At 41.8% G+C, this 27,679-nt stretch overlaps 2 protein-coding genes across 10 annotated transcripts in view; one reads left to right on the forward strand and one right to left on the reverse strand.

Moving 5' to 3' along the window:
• Window positions 1-27,679, reverse strand: part of CMSS1 (cms1 ribosomal small subunit homolog) — a 334,520-nt gene that overhangs the window by 40,717 nt on the left and 266,124 nt on the right. Inside the window, exon 1 of one of the 8 annotated variants that reach the window (XM_074332969.1) lies at window positions 20,237-20,364. The exons of 6 other annotated variants lie outside the window; for them this stretch is intronic. Coding sequence is in view for 1 of the 2 variants with exons in the window: in XM_019756502.2 (XP_019612061.2) it covers window positions 11,521-11,539 (19 nt within the window). In the remaining variant the exon portion in view is untranslated. Of the gene's footprint in view, window positions 1-11,520; window positions 11,658-20,236; window positions 20,365-27,679 lie in introns of those variants that run through there. One more of the 8 variants, XM_019756502.2, reaches the window with a different exon arrangement.
• The window catches only part of FILIP1L (filamin A interacting protein 1 like), a 267,397-nt gene continuing 259,874 nt past the window's right edge, over window positions 20,157-27,679 (forward strand). The window contains exon 1 of one of the 2 annotated variants that reach the window (XM_019756494.2): window positions 20,157-20,649. The gene's annotated coding sequence lies outside the window, so the exon portion shown is untranslated. The remainder of the gene's footprint in view (window positions 20,650-27,679) is intronic. The other variant, XM_074332907.1, reaches the window with a different exon arrangement.

Consider the following 27,679-nt stretch of genomic DNA (forward strand, 5'->3'; position numbering starts at 1 on the left):
GAATTAGGAAATGTCTCTTTGTTTTCTCCTCTGAAATAGTTGTATATGGTTGAAATTATCTGTTCCTTGATATTTGGTAAGATCTGTCAGTAAAATAAGCAGAGTGTAGTATTTTTTTTGGTGAGTATGTTTTAACAAATGCTTCAATTTCTTATGGTAATATGATTTATTCAGGTTTTTCTATTAATTTTTAATTCAGTTTTTGTAAGTGATATTTTTCTACATAATTGGCTATCTTCTTTGAACTTTTCAAATTCATAGGTGAGAGTTGATCATTATATGTAGCTATGTCCCCTTTTTCTTTTCTGTCATTTCTTTTTTATTTGTATCTTTTTTCTTGCTTAAGCTTGGACAGGATTTTCTTTTAAATAAAAAAAACCCCAGGTTCTGCATTTATAGATACTTTGTGTATTTGATTTCTATTACACTAATTACTGTTCTTTACTTTCTTTAGGTTCATTCTATCGATTTTCTAATTTTTGTAGTTGGATATTTAGCCTACTAAATTTTCCTTTTTCTGATGTTATAAGCATTAAAGCTATATATACATTCCCTCTAAATATAACTCAAGCTGAAGACCCTACCTTTTAATACTGTAGTTTTGATACTATAGCATTTTCACTATCATTTAATTCTAAATATTTTTAAAGTTTCCATAATGATTTTGCTTTGACAGATGAGTTAGTTATTTAGAAGTGTTTTTTTAAATTTCCAAATAGACCTTTTAAAGTTCTCTTGTTTGTATTGTGATTAGAAAAATGGTCATCCTGCATACCAATTCTTTCATATTTGTTAAGACTTGCTTTATTTTCTAGCACAGGGATCAGCAAACATTTTAGGTAAAGGTCTGTATAGTAAATAGGTGTAGGGTTTGCAGAGCAGTTAGGACTGTCAGTAACTACTCAACTCTGCCGTGCAAAAGCAGCCCTAGACAATATGCAAATGAAGGGGCGTGGCTATGTTCTGCTAAACTTTATTTATAGAAACACACCCTGGCTGGATTTGGTCAATGGGCCAAAGTCTGCCAACTCCTAACCTAGAATATAATCAATTTTTAAAAATGTTTCCAAGTTTTTCTGAATGGAATGTATAGTTTCTAATTGCTAGGTGCAGAGTTCTCTAATATATGAGTATGATCATAGGTTAACTTAATTATGGTTTTCAAATCTGTTATGTTTACGATTTTTTATGTTTTATCTATCGATTACTGACATGTATAGTAACACCTCCTACACTTATTTAGAATTTATCCATGTTTTCTAGTAAACCTACCCATTTTTATTTCTACATCTCATAAGTATATTAGGTGCATGCGAGCTTAGAATTGTTACAACTTCCTGTTGGTTGAATTGTTCTTTTTATCATCATGTTGTGACCCAGTTTTTCAAAATCCTTCATGTGTAATTTAGTTCAATTTCACTTATTGGGGGTGGGGTGTTCTACATTTCTAGAGGTGGTCGCTGTTCTCTGAGAAATCTAAGTGTACACTGAACACTAACGCTGGAGACAGAGCTGTACTGCAACAGTCTAAAATATTTTGCTGAAATTACTCATCCCTAGGAGCCAGAATGTTTTATTTGGCCAGGAAAGGGAGGGCTGGGAAACGACTCTTCGAGAACCACGTTCCCAGCTCATTAAGGGACTCCCGGCAGCATCATTGAGAAAGAACACAATTCCCACATCCAAAGAACAGGACCCTGTGAAGTATGAACTCAGTGAAGGTTCTGAAGCCAAGCCAGCAAAACTGATGAACACAGGGCAGGGGAGGGTAGAGCGGGGAGAAGAGGCGAGAGGCGCAGAGGGGAGGAACTTGCCGTGAGAGGCACAGCAATGAAAGAAGCAGCTCTCAATTCTGACTGCACTTCTACTGACTATCGTCATGCTTCGTCCTGTCTTGCTTCTGCACACTTTTCAAAATAATTACTACAGCTATGCCATGACCAAACAATAAGGGCTTATTATCAATTAGGCCACACCAGAAATAACTGTACTGTTTCTAAGTGTATCTCATTTGCTCTAACTATTCAGAATGCCACCTCTCCCTTTCTCCTTGTCATCTCTGCTCTCCTATCACAATCTTACCCTGTCTTCTAAAATTCAACTCAAGTTTCACCTGCTCTGTAAAGACCTTCCAAAAGTAGAAATAAGGCTGTCTTAGGGCTATAACCTAGCCAGTAGTCGCAATTTTCAGTGAGAAATGAAGATGTGGAGAAAAGGAGACCAGATCTAGTGAGCAAGTGAAGAACTCAGTGATAGGTGGCAGAAGAAGCAGAAAACCCAAGGCCAAGCCTGCAGTGCCCAATCCAGGGCCTCTGGTTGCTTTGAGGGCACTGCTCAGAGAAGCTTGGGCAGGTTCAGTACTCAATCTCCTGGCCTTTTCTGGCCACGCAGTCCCAGACTGAGGTGTGCGGACACTCCACGCCTTCCACAGGCGTGTGGTGGTTCATCGGGCTTCCCACTGGCATGGCGCATACCTTTCTGGTTTGTTGTTGTTCCTAGCTACCACCTTTATCTTTTGGCTTCTGCACTCCCACACTTGGCAAGAAACTGGGCATGATCTACCTTTTCCATCTCTCAGGCTCCTGAAGATGTCTTCTCCCTCTCTCCAAAAGATTTGACAAAACAAATGCTTCTGAATGTGTACGTTCCTGTGAGTTGCTTCTATCAGACATTTTGTCACCATTCTGAATTGGAATGGGGAGTGAGGGGGGACCTCTGCTCCCCTTTAACTTTGCCATTTCTAGTGGCAACTGCTACAGCCGGGTCTACCTTCCAATAGTACTCCTGTTTTCATAGCTGAAGATGTCCCTAGCAGTGGACCCACACTTTGCTCCAAAAATATGCTGCCAGTTCCCACAGAAAACTTGGAAGTGAGAAAATTTGGAAGAAGATGGCAAAGCTCAGAACTGGAGTTGCTTTATAGTTCCTGAAACTCTGAAAGAAGGTAAAGCACTCAGACCAATAAGATCATCTCAAAAATACATGACGGAAGAAAAACGTTTCACCTCCTTTCGGTGCGGAGCTTACATGTTACAAGATTTGTGTCAGCAGAACTAAATCTTGAAGGTTATTTTTCAAATTTTGACTGCTCGGGGTTGGTAATGCTTTCACTACTAATTTAAAACTGCACGAGACCAGCAGCCTCAGGCACCAGCAGCCCACACCAGGGCAAATGCCCAGGGCCACAGGAGTCTGACCTTTCGTGTGACAGTGGCCATGGAAGGCCCTTCATGCCAAATATCAGGGAGCTACAGGACCTGTCTTATCTTGAAGTTATGAAACTGCTGTGGAGATCCCGCAGCTGTCAGACGACAGCTCTGAAGGCAGAACAGCTACCTGCTTGCTGTCTGTCCACAATAAGGTGTTTTTTTTCTTTCATCCGATTTTATTTTTGGCTTAAGGAAGAAAATTAGTTAAGTAGGTTTGGACAACCTCAGTTTTACTCTTGAGTGTTAGAGCTCTAACTTGCTTCTTTTCTAATTTATTTTAAATGTTGGAACATTTACATACAGTAGTCCTTCCCCCATCCATGATTTCAGTCTCCGTGGTTTCAGTTACATGGGGGTCAGCTGTGGTCCGAAAATATTAAATGGAAAATTCCAGAAAGAAACAATTCATCAGTTTTAAATTGTGCACCATTCTGAGTAGCTGATGAAATCTTGCTCTGTCCTGGCTGGTATGTGTATCATCCCTTTGTCCAGTGTATCCACACTGTAGACTCTACCCACCCATTAGTCACTTAATACCCATCATGGTTATCAGACCCACTGTCTTGGTATTGGTGCTTGTGTTCAAGTAAACCTGATTTTATTTAATTATGGCCCCAAAGCACAAAAATAGTGATGCTGGCAATTTGGATGCCAAAGAGAAACCGTAAAGTGCTTCTTTTACAGGAAAAAACAGTACATATAGGGTTCAGTACTATCTGAGGTGTCAGGCATCCACTGCAGGTCTTAGAATGTATCCTCTTTGGATGGGGGGGCTAGCATATTTGGGGGCAGTTTTCAAACTATGAGTAATTTCAATTTAACCTGTATGGTCAACCTTGGCAGCTGGAGTTCGGTGAATAGAGCCATGAATGCTGGCAGTGGCATTTTGGGTCTTGATAGAATTGTTGTGTTTATTGGATGAGCACACACTTGCTATAAAGAGGAGTACTATTATTGTAATCTCTGTCTTACAGAGGTGGAAACCGAGGCACTTGCCCAAGGTTAATAAGAGTGAGCACCAGGATTTGGATCTAGGTGGTCTCGACTCAGAGTCTGCTCTTAACTGCTATGCAATGCCCCTCTAACTTGGAAAAAGCAAACTCAGTAGCTCTCTGGTGGCACTGGTCTTTAAGCAGGGGATTGGAATCCATGGAACTTTGGTTGAGCCCAGTTTAGCATAACGTGTGTTCTTATATTTGAATAACACGCATCTGACTGGGGCAGAAGCTAGTGCTTGTGCTGAGCAGCTCCCCTCCTCTAACACACACAAACCAACCCACCAATTAGCCCAGACACGTATTAGTGCTCTGGCCCACATCCCACCTTATCCTATCTTTTAGCTGGGGAGAAAGTATACCCTGGCTTGCCTAGGCTAGTCCTGGCTTATGCCTGTCATTCCCATATCCCATCTGGTTTAACATCTGTCTTACTGCAGGGATCTTTAATATATTAATATGCATTAGTACTCCCCAAGTGTAGGAATGGAAATGAGGTCATCCTCAAGCTTATTTGATCCCTGACCTCTGCTCTGTGCAGCACCACTGTTAACAGCTCCCAGAATAGTACTCTGTATACACATTTGGGGAAGGGCAAGTGTAGAGGAATGATGAAGGGGGTCCTAGAAGGCTTAGATTCTAGTTCCAACTTTTGTGATCTTGGGCAAATCACTTACTTTTTGCCATGGTTTTCCAATTTGTGGATTGATGAAGTCATACTGCTGTGATTTATGATTCTCTTCTGGTTCAGGTCAATTTCTATTAAGAATGCTGTATACCCTGGACAAGTCAGAATTTCCAGAGTGAGGCTGAAGTACAGAGACAATTAAAAATACATATATAGGTGAACAAGGCCCGTTATATGGGTATGTGAGTTACCTCATGGCCTCCGAACAGAAATTTCATAAGGAAAAAGCCTACGAGGCGGCAGTTACCCATTCGCCCTTGCTCTAGAGTGTGATCCCAAGGAAGAGAAATAATGTTATAATGGAAAAGCACACTGTTTCTGTTAAGACGGCCTTATAGCCTTCTCAGAGGCTTCAACTACCTATTAGATTACTGAATGTATGCCCTTAATGTACATCTTGTGAACTGTTAAACGTGGGTGGAATGTTCACATGCCCTGCTTCAGAATACTTAACTTTCTTACCCAGCTTTTCAATGGAAAAAGCCAGATCATAACTGCCTTTTTCTGTGGCTTAGGACAAGGTACTATATTATATCATCCTTAAAGTTCCCTACTAGGAAACTAGTCAACTAGGCTTAAAGATATTCACCTATCAATGAATTACCAATTACATGGGAAATATACAGAGAAGGACTTGTATTTGGGATGAGCTTCAAGGACCACAGCTCGGGTCTTACATGATTGAGATAAAGCTGAGACGTAACAGTCTAAAAGGGTACATAAATAAGAGAGGCTAAAACGTGACTTGACTTCTCAATATTACAACTACCCATTTGATGGGATCATCATTAAAAATGTTTTTTACCCTTTTCCCTGATATAAAGGTAATACATACTAATTGTAAAGACCGTAGAAAATAAAGAAAAGTAAAAGGAAACATAAAACTTTGGTACTACTATAAAAAGATGGTCCCACTATAACAAGAGATCTACTATTATAATTTTGGGACATCTGACAATAACGTCGACCCTCAATTTTTTGTTACTCTCTCCTTCTTTGTTTTCTGCCACACTACGGTTTGGTTCTCAACTCCTCACTTCACGCACTTTCTTCTCTTACCTAGCCCTTAAAATGCTGGCGTCCTCCAAGGGCTCCACTACCCTATTCTTTGGTGTCCATACACTTTCTTGATGTTCCTTCAAAGCCAGAAGTTGGCAAACTTTTTATTAGAGGACCAACTAGTTAATATTCTAGGCTTGTGGGCCACATGATCTCTACACACTGAATGATGAAAGCATCCTTTGGAAATATGTGAATGAGTGGGCATGGTTATGTTATAATAAAACTTTATATACAAAACAGGCAGCCAGTCCATGGGGCAGTTTGCCAACTCCTCCTTCAGGTAGTTGTTACAGCTCAGCAATCTCTTGCTTAGATTAGCACACTGCATATGTCCTCCCTACTGGACTGTAAGCTATTTGAGAGCGGGTATTCTTTTATCCTTGTAGGCTCGGCATATAGCATAGAACCCGGCAGACACAGTCAATCAACATTTGCTGAGATGCCCACATGTATCAGTCTTAACAATGAAAAACTTTGTTGTGCTACAAGGAAGAGGGCGTTTCTTCCATGTAAGCCCTTCAGTAGCTACCAAAACAAACTACCTCATGGTCTGTGTAACACACTGAAACATCGAGTGGAATTAATCTTTCTTTCCCAAATGTGAGAGGGAAATTCAGGTCCAGGAAATTCACAATTTCAAGGCCCAAGTAATATTGCAGACATCAAAACTGAGCTGTCCAGCGTGATCTATAAAACAGGACACACTTTATAGGAACTGAGAAACAGCTGTTTCCCCATTTCTTTTTTAAAAGGGGAAATAGGCTACAGGGCTCAGGGGTATACGCTAAGCATATGGAGAAAATTTGTTTGCTTAAAGAAACGTGACATGGAGTTGACAAAGGGCTCACTTTGTAACAGATAATGTCCTGGTGGGTGAAATTAAGAGGATAAGAAGGATATATATACAGAGGCATTTCAGCATTGTGATTAATGAAGAAAGGAAACACCAATAAACACTGAAGGGATAAAAAAAAAAAAAGTAAAGTTGAAGCTGAAAGAAACTGAATATGCTCCAGGGAAGGCCCTAACTACAAGAACCAAGTAGCACTTGCAATAATAATGGATTTATTAAAATAAATTTTTTGATAAATATGACACTGACTTACGAGAAAATATGGAAACCAAAACCTAATTCAAAAGTAACAGTGTGAATATTGAGTTTCTCTAAATATAGTGTAGAGGCTCCTTCTAGAGCTTAGAATACCTGGAAAACATATTAAAGACTCTGGGGCATAATTTTAGACTCCTAGAATATACTTAGAAATAGGTAATAGACAAAGAAGCATGTTAAACTTTTTCCTATTAATTTCCATGTTCGAACTTAACCAGCAGTAATATTTTTAGTATAATTAAACATTTACCAAACTCCTTTTATGGGGAGGTTACTTGTTTTCTGTGACTCAATATATTCTCTCAAGTGGCAATTACTAGATAGCATACTTTAGAATTTCTTAAAATCATAAAATCACTATTGCTGTGAAAAAGGACCCATGATTTTCTTAAAAGAATAAAGTTAATGTTAGTTTCCTGTAGCTTTCTACTTCCCCTTCCCTCCTAAGAATTATGAAGGATTCATTATGTGGCCATATGGACATTAATTCATTCATCCTTGAAATATTTAATGAGCATCTACGTACCAGGAACTGTGCTGAGCCCAGAGGAGGCAAGATAAATAAGATGTGGTCCTTACTCGAAGAAGCTGACAAGTACGAACAACAGACATGTGAATAAGCAACTAAAATGAGACGTGAGGCTACAGTGATGGAGAACAAATATGAAGCGGTTGGGGACTTGGGGAGGGACTATAAAGGGACAGCATCAGGGAGTTTTCTAGCAATGAAACGGTCTGCATAGCACTGATTGTAGCAGTGGTCACAGAAATCTACACACGTGTTAAAATTCACAGACCTGTATGTCAAAAGAAAAAAAGCTTAATTTTACTGTATGATAATTTAAAATGTAAAATACAATGTGATAGATGCCTATCAACAGGAGTGCAGGTCAACGAACCATGGTGCATTCATATAATGGAATACTCCTGAGCAATAAAGGAATGGACTGGTGATAAACGCAACAATATGGAAGAGTCTCAAAAGCATTGCTGATAGCAAAAGCAGGATAAAACGAAGTACATCTTGTCTGATTCCATTAATATGAACTTCTAGAGGAGGCAGCATTAACAGGACGACAGAAATCAGAGCAGTGGTTGCCTGAGTGTGGGGTGTGTCGGGGGTTAGGGTCTGGGGAAGGGGTCTCAGGGAACTTTCAGGTAGCACTGAAATGCTCTAGGTCATGGTCAAAACTGATGGAACAGTACTGTTAAGATCCAATACCTCAATAAATATGAATCATGTCTCAATAAAAATACACATTTAATTGTCTTGGCTTGTCTTTCACACATAGAATTTCTTACGGTGTTTAATGTTGTAAAAAACACTGACAACCTCTGTCCCATTACATTACCATTTTCATTCAAAGATAAATTGAAATTTCTTTTGGTTTCTTATGAAATAAACACAATAACCAAAAGGGAATCTTGTGACAAACAATTAAAATGCACTGTGCAGAGTACGCAGCAGTTGGGGGACGAGGAAGGAAGGCTCTGTTGGTGTGAGTCACGGAAGGCATTTGCAAAGAAGTGACTCTCACCTGGATGTTGAAAGAGTAGGAGTCCAGTGCACAGAGCAGGAAAGGAAGAACATTCCAGAACAACATGTGCACAGTCACAGATGTGAGAGGGCTGGGGGAGGTCCTTCCGAGTGTGGCTCACACATGGGTGCAGGGAAATGAAGCTGTAACGGGGGGGTGGGGGGGTCCAGATTGTAAAGACCATCCGTCCCCTCCCCCAGTGCTCCCCACTTCACATGGGCTGTTTAATTCAATCCTCACGAGCACCTCATGGTTGAGAACCAGGGCTTGGGAAGTGCAGGGCCTTGCCCAGGTCCCCCGGCCGCTACGCAGCAGGGCCAGCGTCCCCACAGAGATGGCCTGGGCCTTCCCCTCACCCTCAGGGCTGTGCTGCCTCCTACCTACCGTGCCGAGGACGCTGGGCCTACTCATGCACCTAAGGGAAGCGGAGACCTGACCAGAATCTGCTTTAAGGAGATAACTGCTCTCTGACAAGAATGGATCTTTTGGGCTGTAGTTCTCAGTCTTTCTTTTTCTGCCTCAATTCATTTGAGAGCAGAACTATTTTTTAAAAGATCATTAGTAAGAGTGGCTAAGCGGTGATCACCAAAGGCTGTTTCCACGCCTCCCATTCCACAAATACGTTCTAATTTCGGGATGGGGACAGCAAGGAGATGAGTTCAATAGGTTTCTAAGTGGGAGCTAGGGTACTCTTGGGGTCCCCCAATTTAAATGACAACATTTATGGAGTGGAGGGGCTGGATGTGCGAATTTTGCGCAGATGTCCTCACCAACCATCCCAGGGGGTGTTGAGGCACTGAGGTAAACAGGATTTGCCGACCAGCTACCTTCCAGGTCTTGGTGATAATGTAGATTTTCTGGCCCCTGGACTGGCTCAGGTGTTACACTCCCTCAGGATTGGAGCTTTCAGAGCCGTCTTGGAGAGAGGACACTGCTTCTGTTATGTTCTAAGGACTATGGTTCTCTGCTGGGGGTGGGGGGGGCACGGAGGCTCTCGGAAGAGCCGGGCCCTTCTCTCAGAACAGACACCTCCTTGGGCAGCTCCTTCTACGGGGCAGAGATTAAGACTAGGTCACGGGCTCCCGGTTGGAGATTTCCCTTAATGAATAACGCCTTTAAAATAAGCACAACAAAGCTGCAGAGAGCTCACGATTTATAAAATGTATTCACATTCATTATCTAAAAAATTTTGAGCCCACAAAAATGTTGGAGGTCAGCATTAAACAGATGAGGAAACTGAGGCTTAGGGCGGTTAAGTCGCTGACAAAACTTGCATAGTTTGCCTGCTTTGTTCCCTTAGTTCCTTCCCTCTCTGCCCAACTTCTTTTGGTTTTTAAAAAATATCCAGCTATTAGTTACATATATTAGGGCCATCTTATTCTAGTAAGGATTTAAAGTAGCTTACAAGGTTACGAAAATAAATAAAAAGATAGTATAAATTAAAAGTGGGGGCAAATATGAAAGAATATAAGAATTAGACCTGAAATCCATCCAAGAGTTACAATAAAGATGTCATGATGCCTTCTATATTTATTTGCTATTGATGGGGCATACATTTGATTCTAAGCCAATGTGAAAAAAGGAAACTTTGTCACTATTGAGAAGCCACAGGCTAAAACCACAATAACAAAACAATCAATTCCTCAGGAGAAGAACTACAGTGATTTTAGGTTCTTCATAATTACAACATAAGTCGTAATGCACAGCAACTACCTTTGATAATTTAACAGCTTTGAATTAAATCTTAAAAGGTGACTCCGGTTTTCACACTGTTTTCTCAGTATACAAAAGAACCCAGCATGTCATGTTATGATGAAGATGAAAAGTTCACTATCTCTCCAAACTCCCACAGCAAATTCCACGCACGGAAATCAAAGCAGGTAACACCCCAGTGAACTCATTAGCTGTTGAAACAATTTCAGGACCCAGGGAGGTGGGCCCGGTGGCTGTTGCCACACATGCTGAAGGGGAAGAGACAAAAACCCCACCCACCCATGTGCTTCACAGAGACGTTGTATCTGATCTTGTAACTTATTTTAACTTCATGATAGGACATGGTACCAAACATTAACAGGACTTTTTACATCTGACGTTCCTTATGATCACTGTTTTTAATACAGAAAAGCATTACTCCTGAGTGCCATTTTCTATGTTGTACATCTTGCTGTTCGGGCCCCAGGGCCAGGCTTTATTTACATTGGCTATTTCATGCTTTCCTCCTATAACCCTCCAGTTTCCCTTACTTCTATGCCAAGGAACGGACACCGAGTTTTTCCTTTTTATAATTTATACATGCAGAAAATACATCCAAGTCAGGAATGCTCTTTTCATCCACAGGAAGAGTCTGGGGCCATCTGACTCATCGACACGACAAGCCCAGAAATAGAAAAAGCAATCTGGCTGAAAGGGAGCCACGGATGGAAACTCCTAAGCCAGCATGCAGCTAAGGTGCTATGTCATATGAAATTTATTCTCTGAGGTCAGCGATTAGAGTCAGGTTACAGCCCAAACATAATTCTGCCTGCTAATTACTTGACCCATTACGATATTTATTTCACCAAGAGCGATGCCCAGCCATGACTTCCGAGGGTGGGCTTGGAGGCAGATGGAAGGAAGTAGCCAGCCAGAGAAATAGCAACCTTTTTCTTTTACAAATAGACACGTCTCCCAGGCCCCTCACTGAAATGATTGTTTCCTGCCTCTCTAAGTGAGAGATCAGATGGATCATGCTCCTTCTTTTCCAGCAAAATGAGGCACCTGAGATCCCACAGCTCTTTAGCAAAGTGCAAAAGAAGCTCCAAGGTAAAACGGTAACAAAACCAAACCAGGCTTTGTGTGGGAAAGAGGAAAAAGAAAGGGCACTAACGGGTGGCTAGAATGCCATAGGCAAGCGCCTTGGAACTTCCGGAAGACTTACCTCCCTCCACTAAGGACATTCAGAGTGGCAATGAGAAGGAATGTCAATTTCCAGATGGAGATGTTGGAAGAACGAGACGACCATGAACAGCAATGACTCTAAAATACCAGGAATACATGAGGACAACAGCCCCTCCTTCCCAGGGGGTATAGGCAGTGCCTGAGGAGTTGGTGGGCGTGAGGAACGGGGCATCTGAACGCTGGTATCTGACAACGTGAGACTCATCTACACCTCATCAATATATACACCACTGTCATTAATAATAAAACTAACGGCAGCGGCAGCCGCTGTCACCACACGCTGAGTGCCAGGCAGTGCACCAAGAGCGCTCTGCCCATGACTTCACTGAGGAGGGCTGTCCCCTCCCTTCCCACAGGGCTCCCAGGTGGCCCTTTGCCACTTGGGGATTAGTTCCCCTTCTGGGATGTCCTTGACGGTCAAGCAAGCTACTGGCACCCGAGTAACAAGAGGGACGGTGAGGGCTGTGAGGATAGAAAGAGATCAACCCTATGACTGGTTTGCTGCAGGTCCCAAGTCACATGAGGCTGCTGAGAAGGTCAGGTCACCAGCTGTGACCTGAGGGCCAATGGGAAGGCTCCCCAACGTCTTGCTTTCTCCCATCGCTCCCATTTCTGTCCCCAAATTGACACATGGAGAAAGAAAAGAAGGGAAAGACTGATGCCTATAGCTGAAGTGTGCAGTTTAATGGCCAGAAACCAGACTTGTCACATGTAATCAAATCATCATAGTGTTGGTGACAGAGTTAAGACAGTTGAAAAAACAGTTGCTATTCCAACTTCCAATTTTCAAGTTATTGTTGGGGCTGAAATTTCTCTCACCTCAAGTGTTTTTATTTTGGAAAATCTCCAAAGCATACTTTAGCCATATTCCTGTAATTGAAACATGAAAAAAACAGGGATGTTTTCAGCCACATTAAACTCTCACCAGATGCTCTTTAAAAACTTTTTGCATGTACGTAGCACCTTTTATTCCAGCAGAGTCATTTTACTCACCCCTGAACTACATCCACCATAGAATGAAAATACTAACTCTTTAAGCCTTGGTTTACCCACTGACACATACCATCTCCAGAGAGGAAGTAAAGAGAATCCCATCAGCCTTTCTAAGTCTCCCTCTCTACTCACACCACGGGGAATCCAAGTCAAATCAATTAAACATTTACTGCATATGTTCTGTATACCAGGAGCAAAGCTGAAGAACAGCGGGAAGTTGGCAGGAGGATAACCAACTTACAAGTGAAAATGACATGTAGGATTCCTGTAACAAACAGTGTCAGGGCCAGGCCTTGATCTGAATGGCTCACCGCAAAGACAATGCTTCTGGCTTCTTCTATTATCCACCAGCAAAAGAGAGAACTAGTTTGGGCAATTAGAGGAAAAGCCATGTGAAGAAAAATTAATGACGGGAGGCCTAGAGTCCCTGAATTCTCAGGTCACCACCCTCAGGATGACCCCAGAGCACGACTTGGCAGTACCTTGCCCTGGGTTTGGTCTCCCAGTAACCATGTTGACCCCTTCCATTCTCTGGAGGAGGGCCAGACAGAGCTTTTGAAAATGTAAATCGGATTATGTAAACGAAAACTCCACTGGCAGTTTGCTTTTATACTTAGACTGAAACGCAGGTTCCCCACCACAAACCACAGGCGCTGCCAAGAGTGGGCCTCTACTTACCCCTCAGTCTCTCCCTGTTCTCCTACTTGCCCCACCGCACCCCGGCCCCCCTGACCTCCCGGGGCTCCTAGCACATGCCAACTCCTTTCTTGCTCCAGAGCCCGTCTGCTCATTGTCCTCCTAGCGGGACTGTTCCTCCAGGTCTCGCTCCATCACATCAGGTGGCACATGTGAAGCAGGTACTTCCCGCCCATGCTCTGCCTGCTCGTCTCTTACACTACATCATGGCACTGCCACAAACTATAATTATCTGACTCATTTGTTCACTTGTTTTTATTTGAACCTTACCAGGGCCTTTACAATGCCAGGATGGCAGGAACGAATAACATCTGCTTTTGAAATGCTGTATCCCTAGTGTGCAGGACAGCGTGTGGGCACAGCGGACATGCAGTAAGTGATTGCTCCACGGATGGTGAAGTGAATAAAACTGCAAATAGTAAATTAAAACAATAACAGAAGAGGGCCATCTTGTTATTTTATTTTATGCTTTTACCACTATAAAAACTATTGTACTACTGTACATCTTGGATTTCTGTTAAGAGATTTTTGTCATGTATTCATTTTAACCAGGACCACCCTGACTGAACTGGAGAGCTGAGAGAATGGAGACTAACGTATGGCTATAATTAGAAACTTTCAAAATGATTGCTTAAAAACACCAGGTTTGGCACACAATGCATTTTGAATAGGGGGACTAGCCCTTTCTCATTTAAAAATATTTGTGGTTGAAAGCAGAGTTGCTCTTATGTATGTAGCATGGTGTTCCTCAACTTAACAAAAATACAAAAGAACCTTCCAGTCAAGTGCCAAAACACTTAAGAATGAAGACAGCACAATGTATTCCTGGGAAGCTGCTGTGAAACTGGTCTGAGCAGACACCCTTGGTCACCCTGCCATTTGGCGCTGGCACAGGATGACGAGCATGGCGCTGTCTGGAAGCTCACAAGTGCTCTGGCTGCCAGTCCCTGCCTCCCCGAGCCTGCCCAGTGGCTACAAGGCAAGATCTTGAGTCTTCAGATTGTGTCTGTCTGGTTCTTTGGTCAGTGAGGACCAGTCTGGCCGGCTACCAGGAGCCCGGCCACACCACAAAGGAAGGCCTAGGTGTGTTTTCCTGCCTCGGGATGCTCTCCGCAGGGCCCAGAGCAGCCTTTCCCCAATCACCTACTGATTTGGTCAGCCTTTAGGATCAATCTTTCTCCTTCGTTTCCTCAGGGTATTTAATTTCTCTGCTAGGACTATAGTTGCTCGGCACCTAGTTTACTTGGATGGAGTTCAGCGTCCTTGCATAATGCTTGTCTTTCCATGTCACCTGCTCCCCATTCCCTAGGGGCTGCTTGGGATCGGGCCACAACTCAGGCAGCTCACCTGGACTCATGCGGCAGTCAGCTGCCCAGACTCTCCCTGCAGTGTTGAAATACTCCACTTGTAATGTATGCGACTGGTCCCCATGCTGGAGCAGCCCCTGTTCCTCACCCCCACCCCATAGCTGGCCTCTGAGGGCCAGCATCCTGCATCAGTAAAAGTGCACAGAGGTGACACGAGTGGCCCCCTCAGGGCACAGGGATAGGATAGCTTTGCTCAAACACTGAGATTATTCTGGGGAAGCTGTGACATAGAGGCTTCTCCAAGGCTTTCTGTCAAGCACAGGGCACCCAGCAGTGTGAAATGTAAAGCCAGGTCACAGTTTTCATGAGTAAGGTAAGAGGATAAAACTAGATGGGCCCTGAGGTTCTTTCCAGGTGAAACATTCCAGTCTCCCATACAAAGCCTTCTGGGTCCAAATCCTGTGGGTTTCCCACTACACCTCCCTGACTATAATTTGCTGCTAAAATGCCTCCGGTGGTTCCCACGTCTGTGGAGCAGTTAGAACATCTAGCATCAAAGCATCTACGGTGTTTAATGTTCTGGGCTCAAATAAAGATTCCACTTTACCTAGTACCACGCTGAACACCATACTACTGGCTTCCAGGCCTGGGGGTAGCTTGCCACTGCTGACCCATCATGTGCCCTCCTGCCATGTGCTTACATCGTGTCCTCTGCTGAGAACGTCCAACTGCTTACCCATCCCCTGGCAGAAACCTCCTCCTCCTCCCCCAAGGTGTCCAGTTCCAGTATTTCCACCCCACCCCCACCCCGTGCAGCTTCCCTGACCTCCACCTTGGGTAGACTCAGACAGAACTACGGTTAGCCCTACGTTATCATGTGCAGCCCATTAAAATTAGAATTTTGATGTGTGTCCCTCCTACCGAACTGAGTGTTTGACAAACAGAGATGGAGCCACATGCTATTTTATCTGTACAGCACCAAGACCTCATGTAGTGGGCGGCATATTTGGGGCACTCAGAAAATAATGGGGGTGCCAAAAATGTGTACAAGTGGACACTTTGGTCAATGCTGTGCAAGCAGTAGTTCGCCGTAATCAGAAATGTCTGGACGCTGATGGTAACCACTTTGAGCACCTCTCGTAATTACAGAAGTCAAATGTGACTTGTATTCATCTTTTGTTATCAGCACACGTTGAGTATTACAATTTTAATATTTTTTTTCCTTTCTTAAGAAGTGTATACATTTCTTTGGCACCCTCTGTATCTGCTGACGTGAATTGAAAATTGTGTGCTTATAGATGTGTGCACCTGTCCTGGAGCCTACCAGAGACAACAGCTACTGAGGCAAGATTTGAGCTGAAAAATTAAACAACTTCTCTGCTGATACAACATTTCTTTATAAGATGTGCAATTACAAAGGACAGGAAGACCAGCATGAACAAACATTTTTAAAGAGGAGAAGGGCTGGGAGGGGTAAAGGTTTCTAACTCATATATTTTCCTGTTCACAAAGAAACTTTCTAGCCCAGGAGAAAACACAGGTCCAATTTGAGACATTGCTAGAATTATTCCTTCTCTTTTTTCTCTAGTTTTCAGAGAACCAGTGCCCACTTGGGAAAATAATATGGAGTCAAAAGTGAAGAGAGCTGTGCAGTGATAGGTATCAACAAGGCTATTGAGTGATGATAGCTATGCCACGAGAAAAGCATTACATAATGACATCAAAATAGGACACTTGAGGGATGTCTCAGAGCTTAAACAGCTGTCACCTGGTATTTTGGCATTCTTGTATATGAAGAAATAGCCCCTGGAAACTGAAGAGTACAAATTATTCGCAACAAGATTCTGAGGTCAACAATATGCTTTTTTTCCATGTCTCTCCCTCCTCCCACCTCGCTCTCTCCCCCTCTCCTTTAAAGTTAAATTGTTAGCATCATTTTCACTTTAGAAAAATATGAAACCTTAAAATATGTATAATTCCAAAACATTGTTTACAGGTGGGTTTCAAAGGAAGAGATAGGCACCCCTCCTTATACCAGGTTTTCCTAAACAGAGTTGTTTACTTGGAGATATTTTTCTATTTTGTGGATTAGCCAGACCTTTCATTTTTATGTATAGGGCATTAAGTCCGTCCTTAGGGAACATGAAGAAGATAATACATGAAATTTAAATTTGTCAATTTTGCTAGTGGTGAAATGTCTGTTAGGAAAAAAGTTTAAAACCCTGGAATGTAAAAGTGGCTGATCTCAAATGTGTGCTTTTCTTCTTTCTTTACCTTCTAGCTCACTGAGATGCTGTTCCAAAATCACTTTACTCTAGGGTTGCTTCTTTCCTTAGCCCATTGGTCAAAGTGGTCAGTGATGCTTCTTCCGGTCAATATACAGGTATTGTGCCCTGGTGTGTGCTAGGGGCTGGGCTGTAATGTTAGAGGGTGCAGTCTGCACTCCAGGAACTCCCAGTTTAGTGTGGGAGAGAGACAAGTACGCTGGCAACTGCCATTGCTGTGAGATTCAGGGTGAGATGCAATTAAGCTCTGGGTGCCTTGGGAGTATCACAGAGGAACACAATCCACCCAGGGTGGGGAGAGGACAGTGGGAAATATGGGATCTGGAATTTGGGTCCAGAAAATGTGAGGTGTGCCCGGGGAGAACTGTCTCTGATGTCCAGTGATCCAGCTCTGCTACAAGGACCCCATGTTTCGTTTTACAATTTTTACAATTCACTGAAACAAACCAACAAACAAAGGACAAAGTAGTTTAAACTTCAATTTTTGAGAACTCGTACTACATGTCTCTTTCAACACCTTCCAGACATCTGCAGTAATAACTGTTAGTAAGAGTCAAGCAAAAAACACAGGGTTAGGTTTTCCTGGATCATTTTCAAGTCATCAATCGACAGATTCACAGAATGTTAATGCTCAAACAACACTAAGATAGGATCTTTTTCAGTGCAAAACCTTTAGAGACGATTACTCGGTTGCTTGGTTGCCCATGAGTAGGTGGGAATATGAACCTTTAGCGAATCTGTTCCCTTTCCTTGAGGGATTAGGGCTGATGGGGCTGAAAAGACTGTAAGGACTGAGAAAGTAGCTGGCAGGGTGGGAAGACTGGTTACACACAGGGGCAATGAGCAAAGAAGTAAATAGTTTGAGGATAACAGAAGCCACTGCTGGGGAAAGGAGTTACAAACATGGATAAGGTAAAAGCTAGAATGCTCCTATGGTATTAGATTGGAACTGGAACTATCAATATGCTTTCATGGTGTTGAATACAGATGGAGCAATAGATATGGCTGGTGTGCGTGTGCGTGTGTGTGTGTGTGTGTGGTGTGTGTGTGTGTGTGTGTGAGTGTGTGTGTGTGTGAGTGTGTGTGTGTGTCTGTGTGGTGTGTGTGTGTGGTGTGTTTGTGGTGTGTGTGTGTGAGTGTGTGTGTGGTGTGTGTGTGGTATGTGTGTGTCTGTGTGGTGTGTGTGTGGTGTGTGTGCGGTGTGTGTGTGGTATGTGTGTGTCTGTGTGGTGTGTGTGTGTGTGTGTGTGTGGCGTGTGCGTGTGTGTGTGTGTGTGTGTGTGTGTATTTCCTAGTTCCTCTGGTTTTGAGAGCCTACTAGCAATGGGCATATTGTAGCTCAGTGAGCACCCTCAACGCCCAGATCTTGGTTTCCATACACTATTTTCCATAACCCATTCAGGTCTCCTTGAAGAAGTGGCTAATTCCAGGGCTGGGTAGAGAAAATATAAGATGTACATGGAATATTTTCTCGTGCCAGAAAGTAAGAAAGTACTCAGAAAATGATGAGGACTTGTCAAAAGAACAGCTTGAAGGCGCTCCACTGGCCAAATCTGAGATCATTTAGGCATGAAAATAATGATATCAATGGATTATAACTCACTGATTAAAACAGGAATCCATAAGTGCACATTGATATAAATAAATACAAAAATAAACAGGGGAGAATGGAAAGCTCTTCCTTATAGTAGAAAGTTTATTTAAGAGCAATATATTTACATGGTCTCAAAGTATCTTCCCACAAAGTATTTATTAATTGCAAAGGGGAAGACTGTAACTTTACAGTGGAGAAGTCTGGCAGATGCGACCTGAACCGAGCAGGGCTGGTACGGACCAACTCCATGTATGTCTCCTGATAGGATGAACTAAGGAGAAGATAGCACTGCTTCTATAGTATTCCTGCCCCTAAAATGCACAGACTCTGTCTTGTTATGAGGAAACATCACACGAAGCTACACTGAAGAACATTTTACAAAATGTACTCTTCAAAAATGTAAAGTCACAAAAGACAAGGAAAGACCGTAGAACTGTTTAAGATTAAAGGATAGCCATGACAACTAAATGTAACATATAATTCTGGACCAAAGGGAAAAAAACTATTTTTTCCCCTGTAAAGGGTATTATTGAAACATTTGGTGAAAAGTTTAAAGGGAACTATGGATTAGAAAGCAATATTGTTATCAATGTTAATTTACTGAATTTGTTATGCTGCAGTTACATATAAGACTGCACTTATCTTTTAGAATACTAACGTATAAGTATATAAATTGATTCAGAAACATATATGCACACATATACAAACACAAGGAGGTAGGGGAAGGGGAAGATTGAGAGAAGAGGGGAGGGGAAGGGAAGGAGGAAAGGGAGGAAGCAAAACTGGTAAAATGTTAAAAATTGGAGAACCTGAGTGAAAAGTACATGGGAACTCTTTGTTATTCTTGTATCTTTGTTGTAACTTTGAAATTATTTCAATGGTAAGGGTTAAAAATAAAGAGCATAGGTTGTGGCACGATTCAGATCCCATTCTGAATTCCCAGTCTGATACTTATCAACCATGAGGCTCGGGGAAATTACTTAATTATTCTGAGCTTTGGTTTTCTTATGTCATCACCACTATAGGACTAATTTAAAGGGATGCTGTGAAGATTAAATAAGATAATGCACAGACTGAGCACCTGGCTGGTGGTGGGTTTGTCTGATACAGGACACGATACCAACGGGTGACGCAATCCAGACTTGCTGAAGAAATGAACATGCTCCTTCTTCCTGCCCCTGTCGCTCCAAATGGAACAAGTGGTACCACTTAGAGAATATTAGGGTCTTCAAATTTTAGCAATCTAAGGTACGAGATTTCTCTTCACACCGAAGAACACAAAACAAAAAAACCTGAATAATAATGATAAACACCACCACACATTTGGATGTTGCTCTAAAGTGTCCTCAGTGCTCTGTACTCATGTCTCATGTGACACTGAAGGGAACAGGCAGGCATTCAAGTGAAAGTTCAACACAGCGTTAATAATAGCGAATCTCGCCAGTGCCTTGGGTTCTGACTGTCAAAGAAGAGGTCATGCCCTTGCTACTTCAACCTCAAACAAGGCTTGCATAGGTTCATGGTTGTAGGGTACAAAATGAGTGAGGTGCAATGTAACGTCCATCTGGGCATCTGTTCCTTTGATGCTGGCACTGCTTTTTGTGGTTCTCAGTGTATTTGGGGCAGTGACAGGGCAGAGAAGGGGACCCAGGTTTTGCCTGGGAGGTTTCTTTTCTCAGCCAAGATGTGCACGTGAATCTGCAGTTACCCAAGAGGGTGTTGCAGAGCTGCCTGCCAGAGTGGTGTCTTCTACTCTGCAGAGCAGCTGCTGGGCACAGACAGACAGACACACACACACACGCTCACAGAGCCTATACTTGCCTCTACTTGTCTGCTCCGGGCAGATGGCTCCTGGCTTTTGGGTCGCCTCATCCGGCAGCCAGTCCAGTTAGGCCCTTTCTTCCGTGGAGACTGGCAAGCTCAGGGTGAACGATTCTGAAAGGCTGCCTGTCTTCAGAGCATGAAGGACGCTGCCCCGAGAGTGAAGTGGGTTGTATTTAGTGTTTGGGCCCCTTCGGTGTTGGGCTCCCCACTGCCTCTCCTTTGGAGAACTGTCAGTGGCCCCTGGTTGCAGACTCTCTGTGGCTTTGAAGCTCACAGAACAAAAACTGAGAGAGTGTCCAAAAAGAAAAGAAGAAAACATTGGTGTTGGTCCCTGGATTCCACTGTTGGATTTTGGTGGGGATGAGAGAGTGCTACCGGGCGTGATCAAGCAAAGGTGCCTGCACGGTAAGGTAAGCGTCCCTACGGCTGCTGATGAGAAGCTTTGGGGATGTTAGTGTGTTATCCAGCCTCCGGGAATTGCCCACACTGCTCTCCAGGAGCAGGAGCTCCTGGATATTATGCATGGGGCGGGGTGGGGGGGAGTTTATGATGATGATGAATTTAAGCTAATATGAGTAAGAGCTGTTTGCAAAACAGAAGAACTGTCCTGACAGTAGGTAAGGTTTGCTGAATTGATAGGCATGAAAGAAAACCAAAATTAAAATTTAAATTGTTGTTCTCTTAAGGGTAAGGCAAATGGTCAAAAATTTAAAAAATGGTTTGTACAAAATGACTGTCCTTGTTAAGAGCTTAATTTTGTAAGCTGATGTGAATGATCAATACATAATTTCAAAACCATCACAATGTGATGAGAATGGAAAATTATACTGGATAGGCTAGAAGGGAGAGAAGGAATTCTCTTTTCATGGGAAGACAGAAGAAACTAGCATCTTAAATTGGGAAGTAGATTGCATTCTTTTTTCTTTATTTTGTTCATATTTCTTTGATGCTAAGATTTGATGAATGGGAGCCAGAGAACAGAAGCAGATTTTTGAGCAGGGTTTTGGAAGGTCTTGGGAATTACCTATCACCTCAAATAACATGATTAGATATCCACTGCACATCACATCTCAGTGTCAATAGGAAATGGTGCTGGACTGCTGCCAAATGATACCAGAGAAAGTTCTGCTCACTGTACTTGCTCAACGGGAATATTAGTCAATGTTTACGGTGACTGCATAATTTTGAATATAGGAGATCCATTCAACAGAGAATAGGAATATGTCAGCTAAAAGCTTGACATACTCAATCATTCCTATTTCTCTTCCTAATGGCAGATGATCACATATCTTTTTTTCCCCAATATCTGCACAAGTCTCAGGAAGGATTACAAGAGGTGCAATACATATGTTGCTTTACTACACTCACCATATTCCACGAGTGCATGGTTTGTATAAAGGAGGGCATGGCGTATCGTACTACTGGAGAGAACTCTTTCAAATTATGGCAATGTTTCTCTAGCTGCAAGTAAAAATGCTTTCCTATGATGACACTTTCCAATATATAGGCATACCTCATTTTATGGTGTTTTGCTTTATTGCACTTCACAGATGTGTTTTTTTAAAAACTCCACCAGCAAAGAGATTACAATTTGCTTTAGTGTGATACTCAATTTATTGCAGTGTCTGGAACTGAACCTGCAATCTCTCTGAGGTGTGCTTGCATCAATCTTCTACCCCTCAAAAGCAAATATTCCCAGTAAATATATCTCTACAGTTACCAGTTGACACTATTATGAAACTCCCATTGTATTAATGAAAAATCAGCATAAGTACTTTAAGAGCTGTTTGCTACTGCAAATTTCTAAAGGCAGTAATGATATTCATGGGCTATATCCACTTCTTTAAAACAAATATGTAGGGCAACTGAGACACGTCTACTCTGATGAGAATTTTTCACGCAATTTTCCAAAGCAAAGTGTGTTTGGGTTCTTATCATAACCAATGCAAAAACACTCTGCAAAGATTCTGGGACAAAGGAAAGAATTGATTATAAACAAAGAAGTGCAATTTTCAAAAAAGAGTTTAGTTTCCATTAAAGTTCATGTGTAATTAATTGTATTTTTTGCTTAAACTGTGATTGAAGTAAAGAATTTATTAGCTAAGGATTGGTCTTAGGTAGTGGCATTGTCACTGGAGATGGAACTACTTTATTGTGGCTTGAATATGATGGTGTGTTTGATAGAACACTATTGCAAAAGACCGACATTGCAACTTGCCAAGAGTTGGGCATATCCAAGGATAGGAAAAAAGTAATAAAAGTAGAAGGTCCTGTATTCTTTTCTTCAGAATAGAGTCCATATTATTCTTTGTCTTAACTTAAAGGAAAATTTTCATTACCACTGAAATACATGCTTTGCTTCTCCAACATGTTGCATTAAAAAACATTTAAAGAAAAAAATGTTAATTGCTTTTATTTATTTTAGGATAGAACTTCTGACCACCAGCATTTAATAACCATTTATGCTGAGCACAAATAGGTTTTTTTTTTGTTTGTTTCATTATAATTAGGGGAGATACTTATATAACAAAGGGCTTCATTTGCTTGCTCATTTGTTCATGCATTCAGCAAATACTTCAGAGTGCTTCCTACGTGCTGGGTTCTAGGGATATAGACGTGAATGAGGCAAATGTTTTCCACATGCCCCGAGTGTAGGAACTTTCACAGAGGGGCCGACAACTAGTGGTCTGAACCTGTATATTGCTCATGTTGTTTGCCATGGGAAGTATTTTCTCCCTCATTTCTGATTAAGATACAAGTTAAGAACCAGAAACAAAAATATTGTTCCTACTTTATAAAGGTTATTTAGTGTCTGCAAGCTATGGAGACAATTCCAGAGATCAAATAGTCAAATCATCAGCTTGGCATATACATGCTAGTGCAACTACCTGAGCCTTCTTTGAGGGATGTGGACGTTTCTGGCTGTTCTAAACTGCAGATATTAGACAAAAAGCTCACACACTGATAGGTTGCTCTTTCAGAATTGGGTCATACAGGAAGATCCCAAGGAAGACACTAGGACAAAATATGTACTATAGTCTCATAGCTATCTGGGGTTCAAACGTGATGGAAGTTCAAGGTGTTTCTGTCTAATCTGTCTGACTGGAGGCTACATCTGAAAAGAGTGGCCATACTCTGTTGGTTGAGGAGGCTTTTTATGATGGCATTCATCACAACAATGATGTCACTTTATACCTATGAAGTGTTTTACATTGTTTATAGAATTCCAGCATCAGCCACTCACTTGACCTTCGGGTGACCCTGTGGGATAGGAGAGGCGGGTGTTACTCCCTGTTTAGCAAGTGGAAACACTAGGTTTTAGACGTTTAAGGGACTAGCCCAGCTCATTTTCTCTCTAACGCAGTCTCATTAAGTAATTTCTCAAATGAAAGACTAGGAAACATGCAACATGAGTACTCCAGCCCCGACCTACTGTTAGAAGGTGGATGTAGCCAAGGGGGAGACTATGCTCTAGGGAGAGGCTAAGGCCTTACCCACACCCCGTCCTCTTCCTGCCTCATTTCCCTTCTATATACTCACCCCTCAGTTCTTTCCTCTGGCCCTCGAAAAATCAGTTTAGTTGCTAAAAGAAACATGAGCTACTGCCTTTTCCTTCCTCTTCAGGACAGGAGCAGTATAGTATATTAGTGTATTCATCTACATGTGAATGCACGTGGAATTTTAAACTGCTGCTTAGTACCACCAGCCTGGAAACATAACACATGGTTTCATCAGATCAGACCAATTGCCTATCCAGTCCAGATCCTGCTTCTGGTGGAAGCACAAGTGGGCCCTGGAGAAAAACAGTTTATCGTGCATAAAAGACAACATCACAGAAAAAAATGATCTACATGGATACATGGTAAGCCTGGGTAACTGAGAGCAATATCGAGATAGGCAGAGTGGAACAGGACAGTTTTAAGTGAATGAAGAAGGTCTTTTTGGTGGATTCTGAGAGTACACTGGTCTGCTGGTAACTAAGCTACTGAGGGCCACAGTGTGTGGGATGCCAGACATAGCTAATATCGTCGGTGCCAGACTAGCTATGACCAATCAAATACACAAGTCCTCATGTCTTTCTTACATTTTTCCTGGAATTTATTCTGTACCTATTTAAAGTCTGCTGTAATTGTTGCAAGGCTTTTAGCTACTTTTCTCTCATCTTGGTGGCTTGGAATGAATATTGTAGATCTTCATGATGAGTCTAGGGACAGCCCCTTGTGTAGGAGAGCGGAATTCAGGGGAGGATAGCAAGGTGGATAAAGCAGAGGCTGCACCTGGGCTTCTCCTGGAGCTGCTGCTCCTGGCCCTGCGACAAGGAGACAAGAGGCAGCTGCCTCTGAGCCAGGGTGTTAAACTGCCAGGTTGTGACTAGGGACACCAGCATCTTGGTTTTCAGCTGCTCTGACCATCTTCACATGAAGCTATTTTAAGGACCTTTGCATTTGATCAGGGAGCATGTGGGGTAAGCCTGTGTTTTCCATGTCAGTTTTAGATCCTAAGCAGGTGCAGTGCGTAGTCCAGAATTTCAAAACTTACTATTGTATATCACCCGAGCCAATGCAAAAATAACTATATTGGTGGTGGTGGGAGGGTCTGTTATTGAGATGGAGACTTGTTTCTTAAATAAAATGAAAAGTTTTTAGGACCTGAATTAAAAACAAAAATCACTGACCTTTTCCATCGTAATTTTTGTTTGGCAACTTTTAGTTAAAAATATGAAAGAATAAGTAAAACCATTTGGCTAGAGTTAGAAAAAATGTAACTAGTTGTGCTAAGGTTCATTAATGTTACTATATTGTATTTATTATGCTTGGAATATTCCTGACAAGGATACCAGAGCACATTAGGGGCATTTAGGATTATCTGACAATATCAAACCGTGATTTACCTCTTGAACTTTGACAATTAGAGAAAGATATCCTCTAAGACTCATCCCACTCCCTGAAGGTACACAGAGTTCAAAGGAAAGGAAAGTCTGTATAGAACAAAAATCCCTTTAAAAATGTTTTCAATTACATATTCGCAAATTCCTCCAAAATTTGTATAGATCTTCCATGTCTGTTGAAACCATGTCTCTAATGGTCCACCACACACTCATGCATCTGAACCAGAGTTATCCATTCTTAGTTTAAAAGTTATGTCTGTACGGTTTAGGGGTGGACTAAAAAGGGGTGAGAGGGAGTATTTGGGGTGATGGAACTGCTCTAGGGCCTGACTGTAATGGTAGATACATGACTGTATTAGTGATCAACATTTGCAGAATTTTGCATTATAAAGAGTGAATTGTACTGCATGTAAATCATAAATTAAGAAAATAAATGCAATATAGATGTTAAAAATCACCATCTGTGTGGCTCTACATTGAAAGCTTTCCACAGCACATTCTGCTTTCATGTTGATGGACTGCAGCTCTGACATAGATTTTCAGTAGGAAAAAATAAAAATAAAGAAATTTTAGGGCACTGAAATAAACAAGGGAAAAAGCATCCTTGAAAAATAACTGGTATAGTCAACTCCCCTCATTTTGCAATGAAGAACTGAAGCCTGCCAAAGTTTTCCCAAAGTCTCAGAACTAGTTAGTGGCAGAGAAAGATACCTGTTTTTCTAGAAATAGTTAAAAAGGATCAACCTACAGAAATTCAATCCTCTAACTACTCTGGTGCAATGATGACTGTCAAAACTGCATTGTCTAATGAAAACAGTCATGGGGCAAAAACGATGCAAAAAAACTTCAAGTAGCTAACTTCCAAATGTTGTGTTGAGAAACTGGCCCAAGGCTGCTGGCGTCTGGCAAATAAACAATTACAAGGGGAAATCAGCTGATTCTAGTAGTCAGTAGACATTATGGCATGCATGGTATCTGTCAAAAACAAGAGTCACTCCCGCTGCCACCACTACCACAGCCTGTACTCACTATGGGGGGAGTATCACAAAAGATGACCTTGGCCATGTCTGGAAGGGGCACACATTTGTTCATTTGTTTACTTATTTATGTAACAAACAAATGCCAGGCACTTTTCTGGGTCCTACAATCCAATGTGGATCTTGGGATCATAACAGTATAGCCTCTAGATAAAGAGCAATGCTCAACCACCAGAATAGAGTAAGACCTGTTTGCATATAGCAATCAAACAAAATCCCAGTTAGAAATAAACTAATAAATGAATGTGTTCATTGTAATGTATAATGCCTAAGAGCATGGATTTTCCCAAACGGCATCCTGGGTTCTAATTCCAGTTCCGTGTGATCTTCACAAGTTACTTAACCTCTCAAGGCCTTAAGTTCCCAGAAACATAAAATGGAGATAACAATTGTACTTGCCTTGTTGGGAGCAATAAATGAGAACTATAAAGTGTTAAGTACAGTTAGTGGCACATAAGTGCTCAATAATCGGGAGCTATTATTACATTATTATTAATACAGAAAACTCCCACCATGGGGTTATAGATTGGGTCGAATAAAATTCAGTCTTGAAAATGTGGTATACTAGGTTCTTCTGAGAAGGTGATAAATACTACAAGGCCCAGAATACACAGGCACAAAACTTTGGATCCTTTGGATCAAATTAAGAAGCCTAGGGCTAGAAACATCATATAGAAACCAAGGGGACTGGCATTTGAATGTTGTGTTTTTTTTGGGACGCTAAGAACCACTCCTAGAAACACTACATACCCACACACAGGTATGAATTTAAAATGCCAAATTTTGTGGTTTTGGCATTTAGAAAACCCCCAGAAACTTGATTATTAAAAGCACACCATAAATTTCCTTGATCTATGTTAGAGTAGAAGTACCCATTTTCCTGCTCTGAGATCCTCTAGCTGTAAGAAAGTGATTTCCTTCCTTCCTTCCTTCCTTCCTTCCTTCCTTCCTTCCTTCCAATTATCTTGCTCTCTCCTGCCATAAAATTTAAATCACTTAATGGAAGTTCTACCTTCAAAATGTGATAATTTATGGGCACACAGCCCAGAGGATTCTGAGGAGACAATGAAATTCCTAAATGTGTGCAAATCATTTCAGAATGGGAACCAACCCTTCCTGTGTAGCAGTAATTATTTATATAATACTGCCTCGAGAGAATGTTAATGGTACAGCATTAAAATTACTCCTTTTAAAACAATGCACTTCTACAGGGTTTTATTTGTTCTTTCCTAATTTGGAAAGACAGCACGGTACACAAAATAGCAAGTTTTATTATCTTAGTGTTAAGTGGTTGGGTCAGGTTTCAGAAAGACTGAACTGATGCCTTAAATACCCACCAAATGTGTGGAAGGAAGGCTCCAGTTCAAACTATGACACAGTTGTGGATCCATTGCTCTTAAAGTAAGCAAAGTGACCAGAAAACTCCACTACCAACAAAGTGCCCAAAGAGGCCTACTGAAGGGACAAAAACTTCAGTTTACCTCAAACTTAAATACACTTAGTAATTTTCCCAGA

Source organism: Rhinolophus sinicus, linkage group LG01 (genome assembly GCF_036562045.2).
Source record: "Rhinolophus sinicus isolate RSC01 linkage group LG01, ASM3656204v1, whole genome shotgun sequence".
Classification (NCBI taxonomy): Eukaryota; Metazoa; Chordata; class Mammalia; order Chiroptera; family Rhinolophidae; genus Rhinolophus; species Rhinolophus sinicus.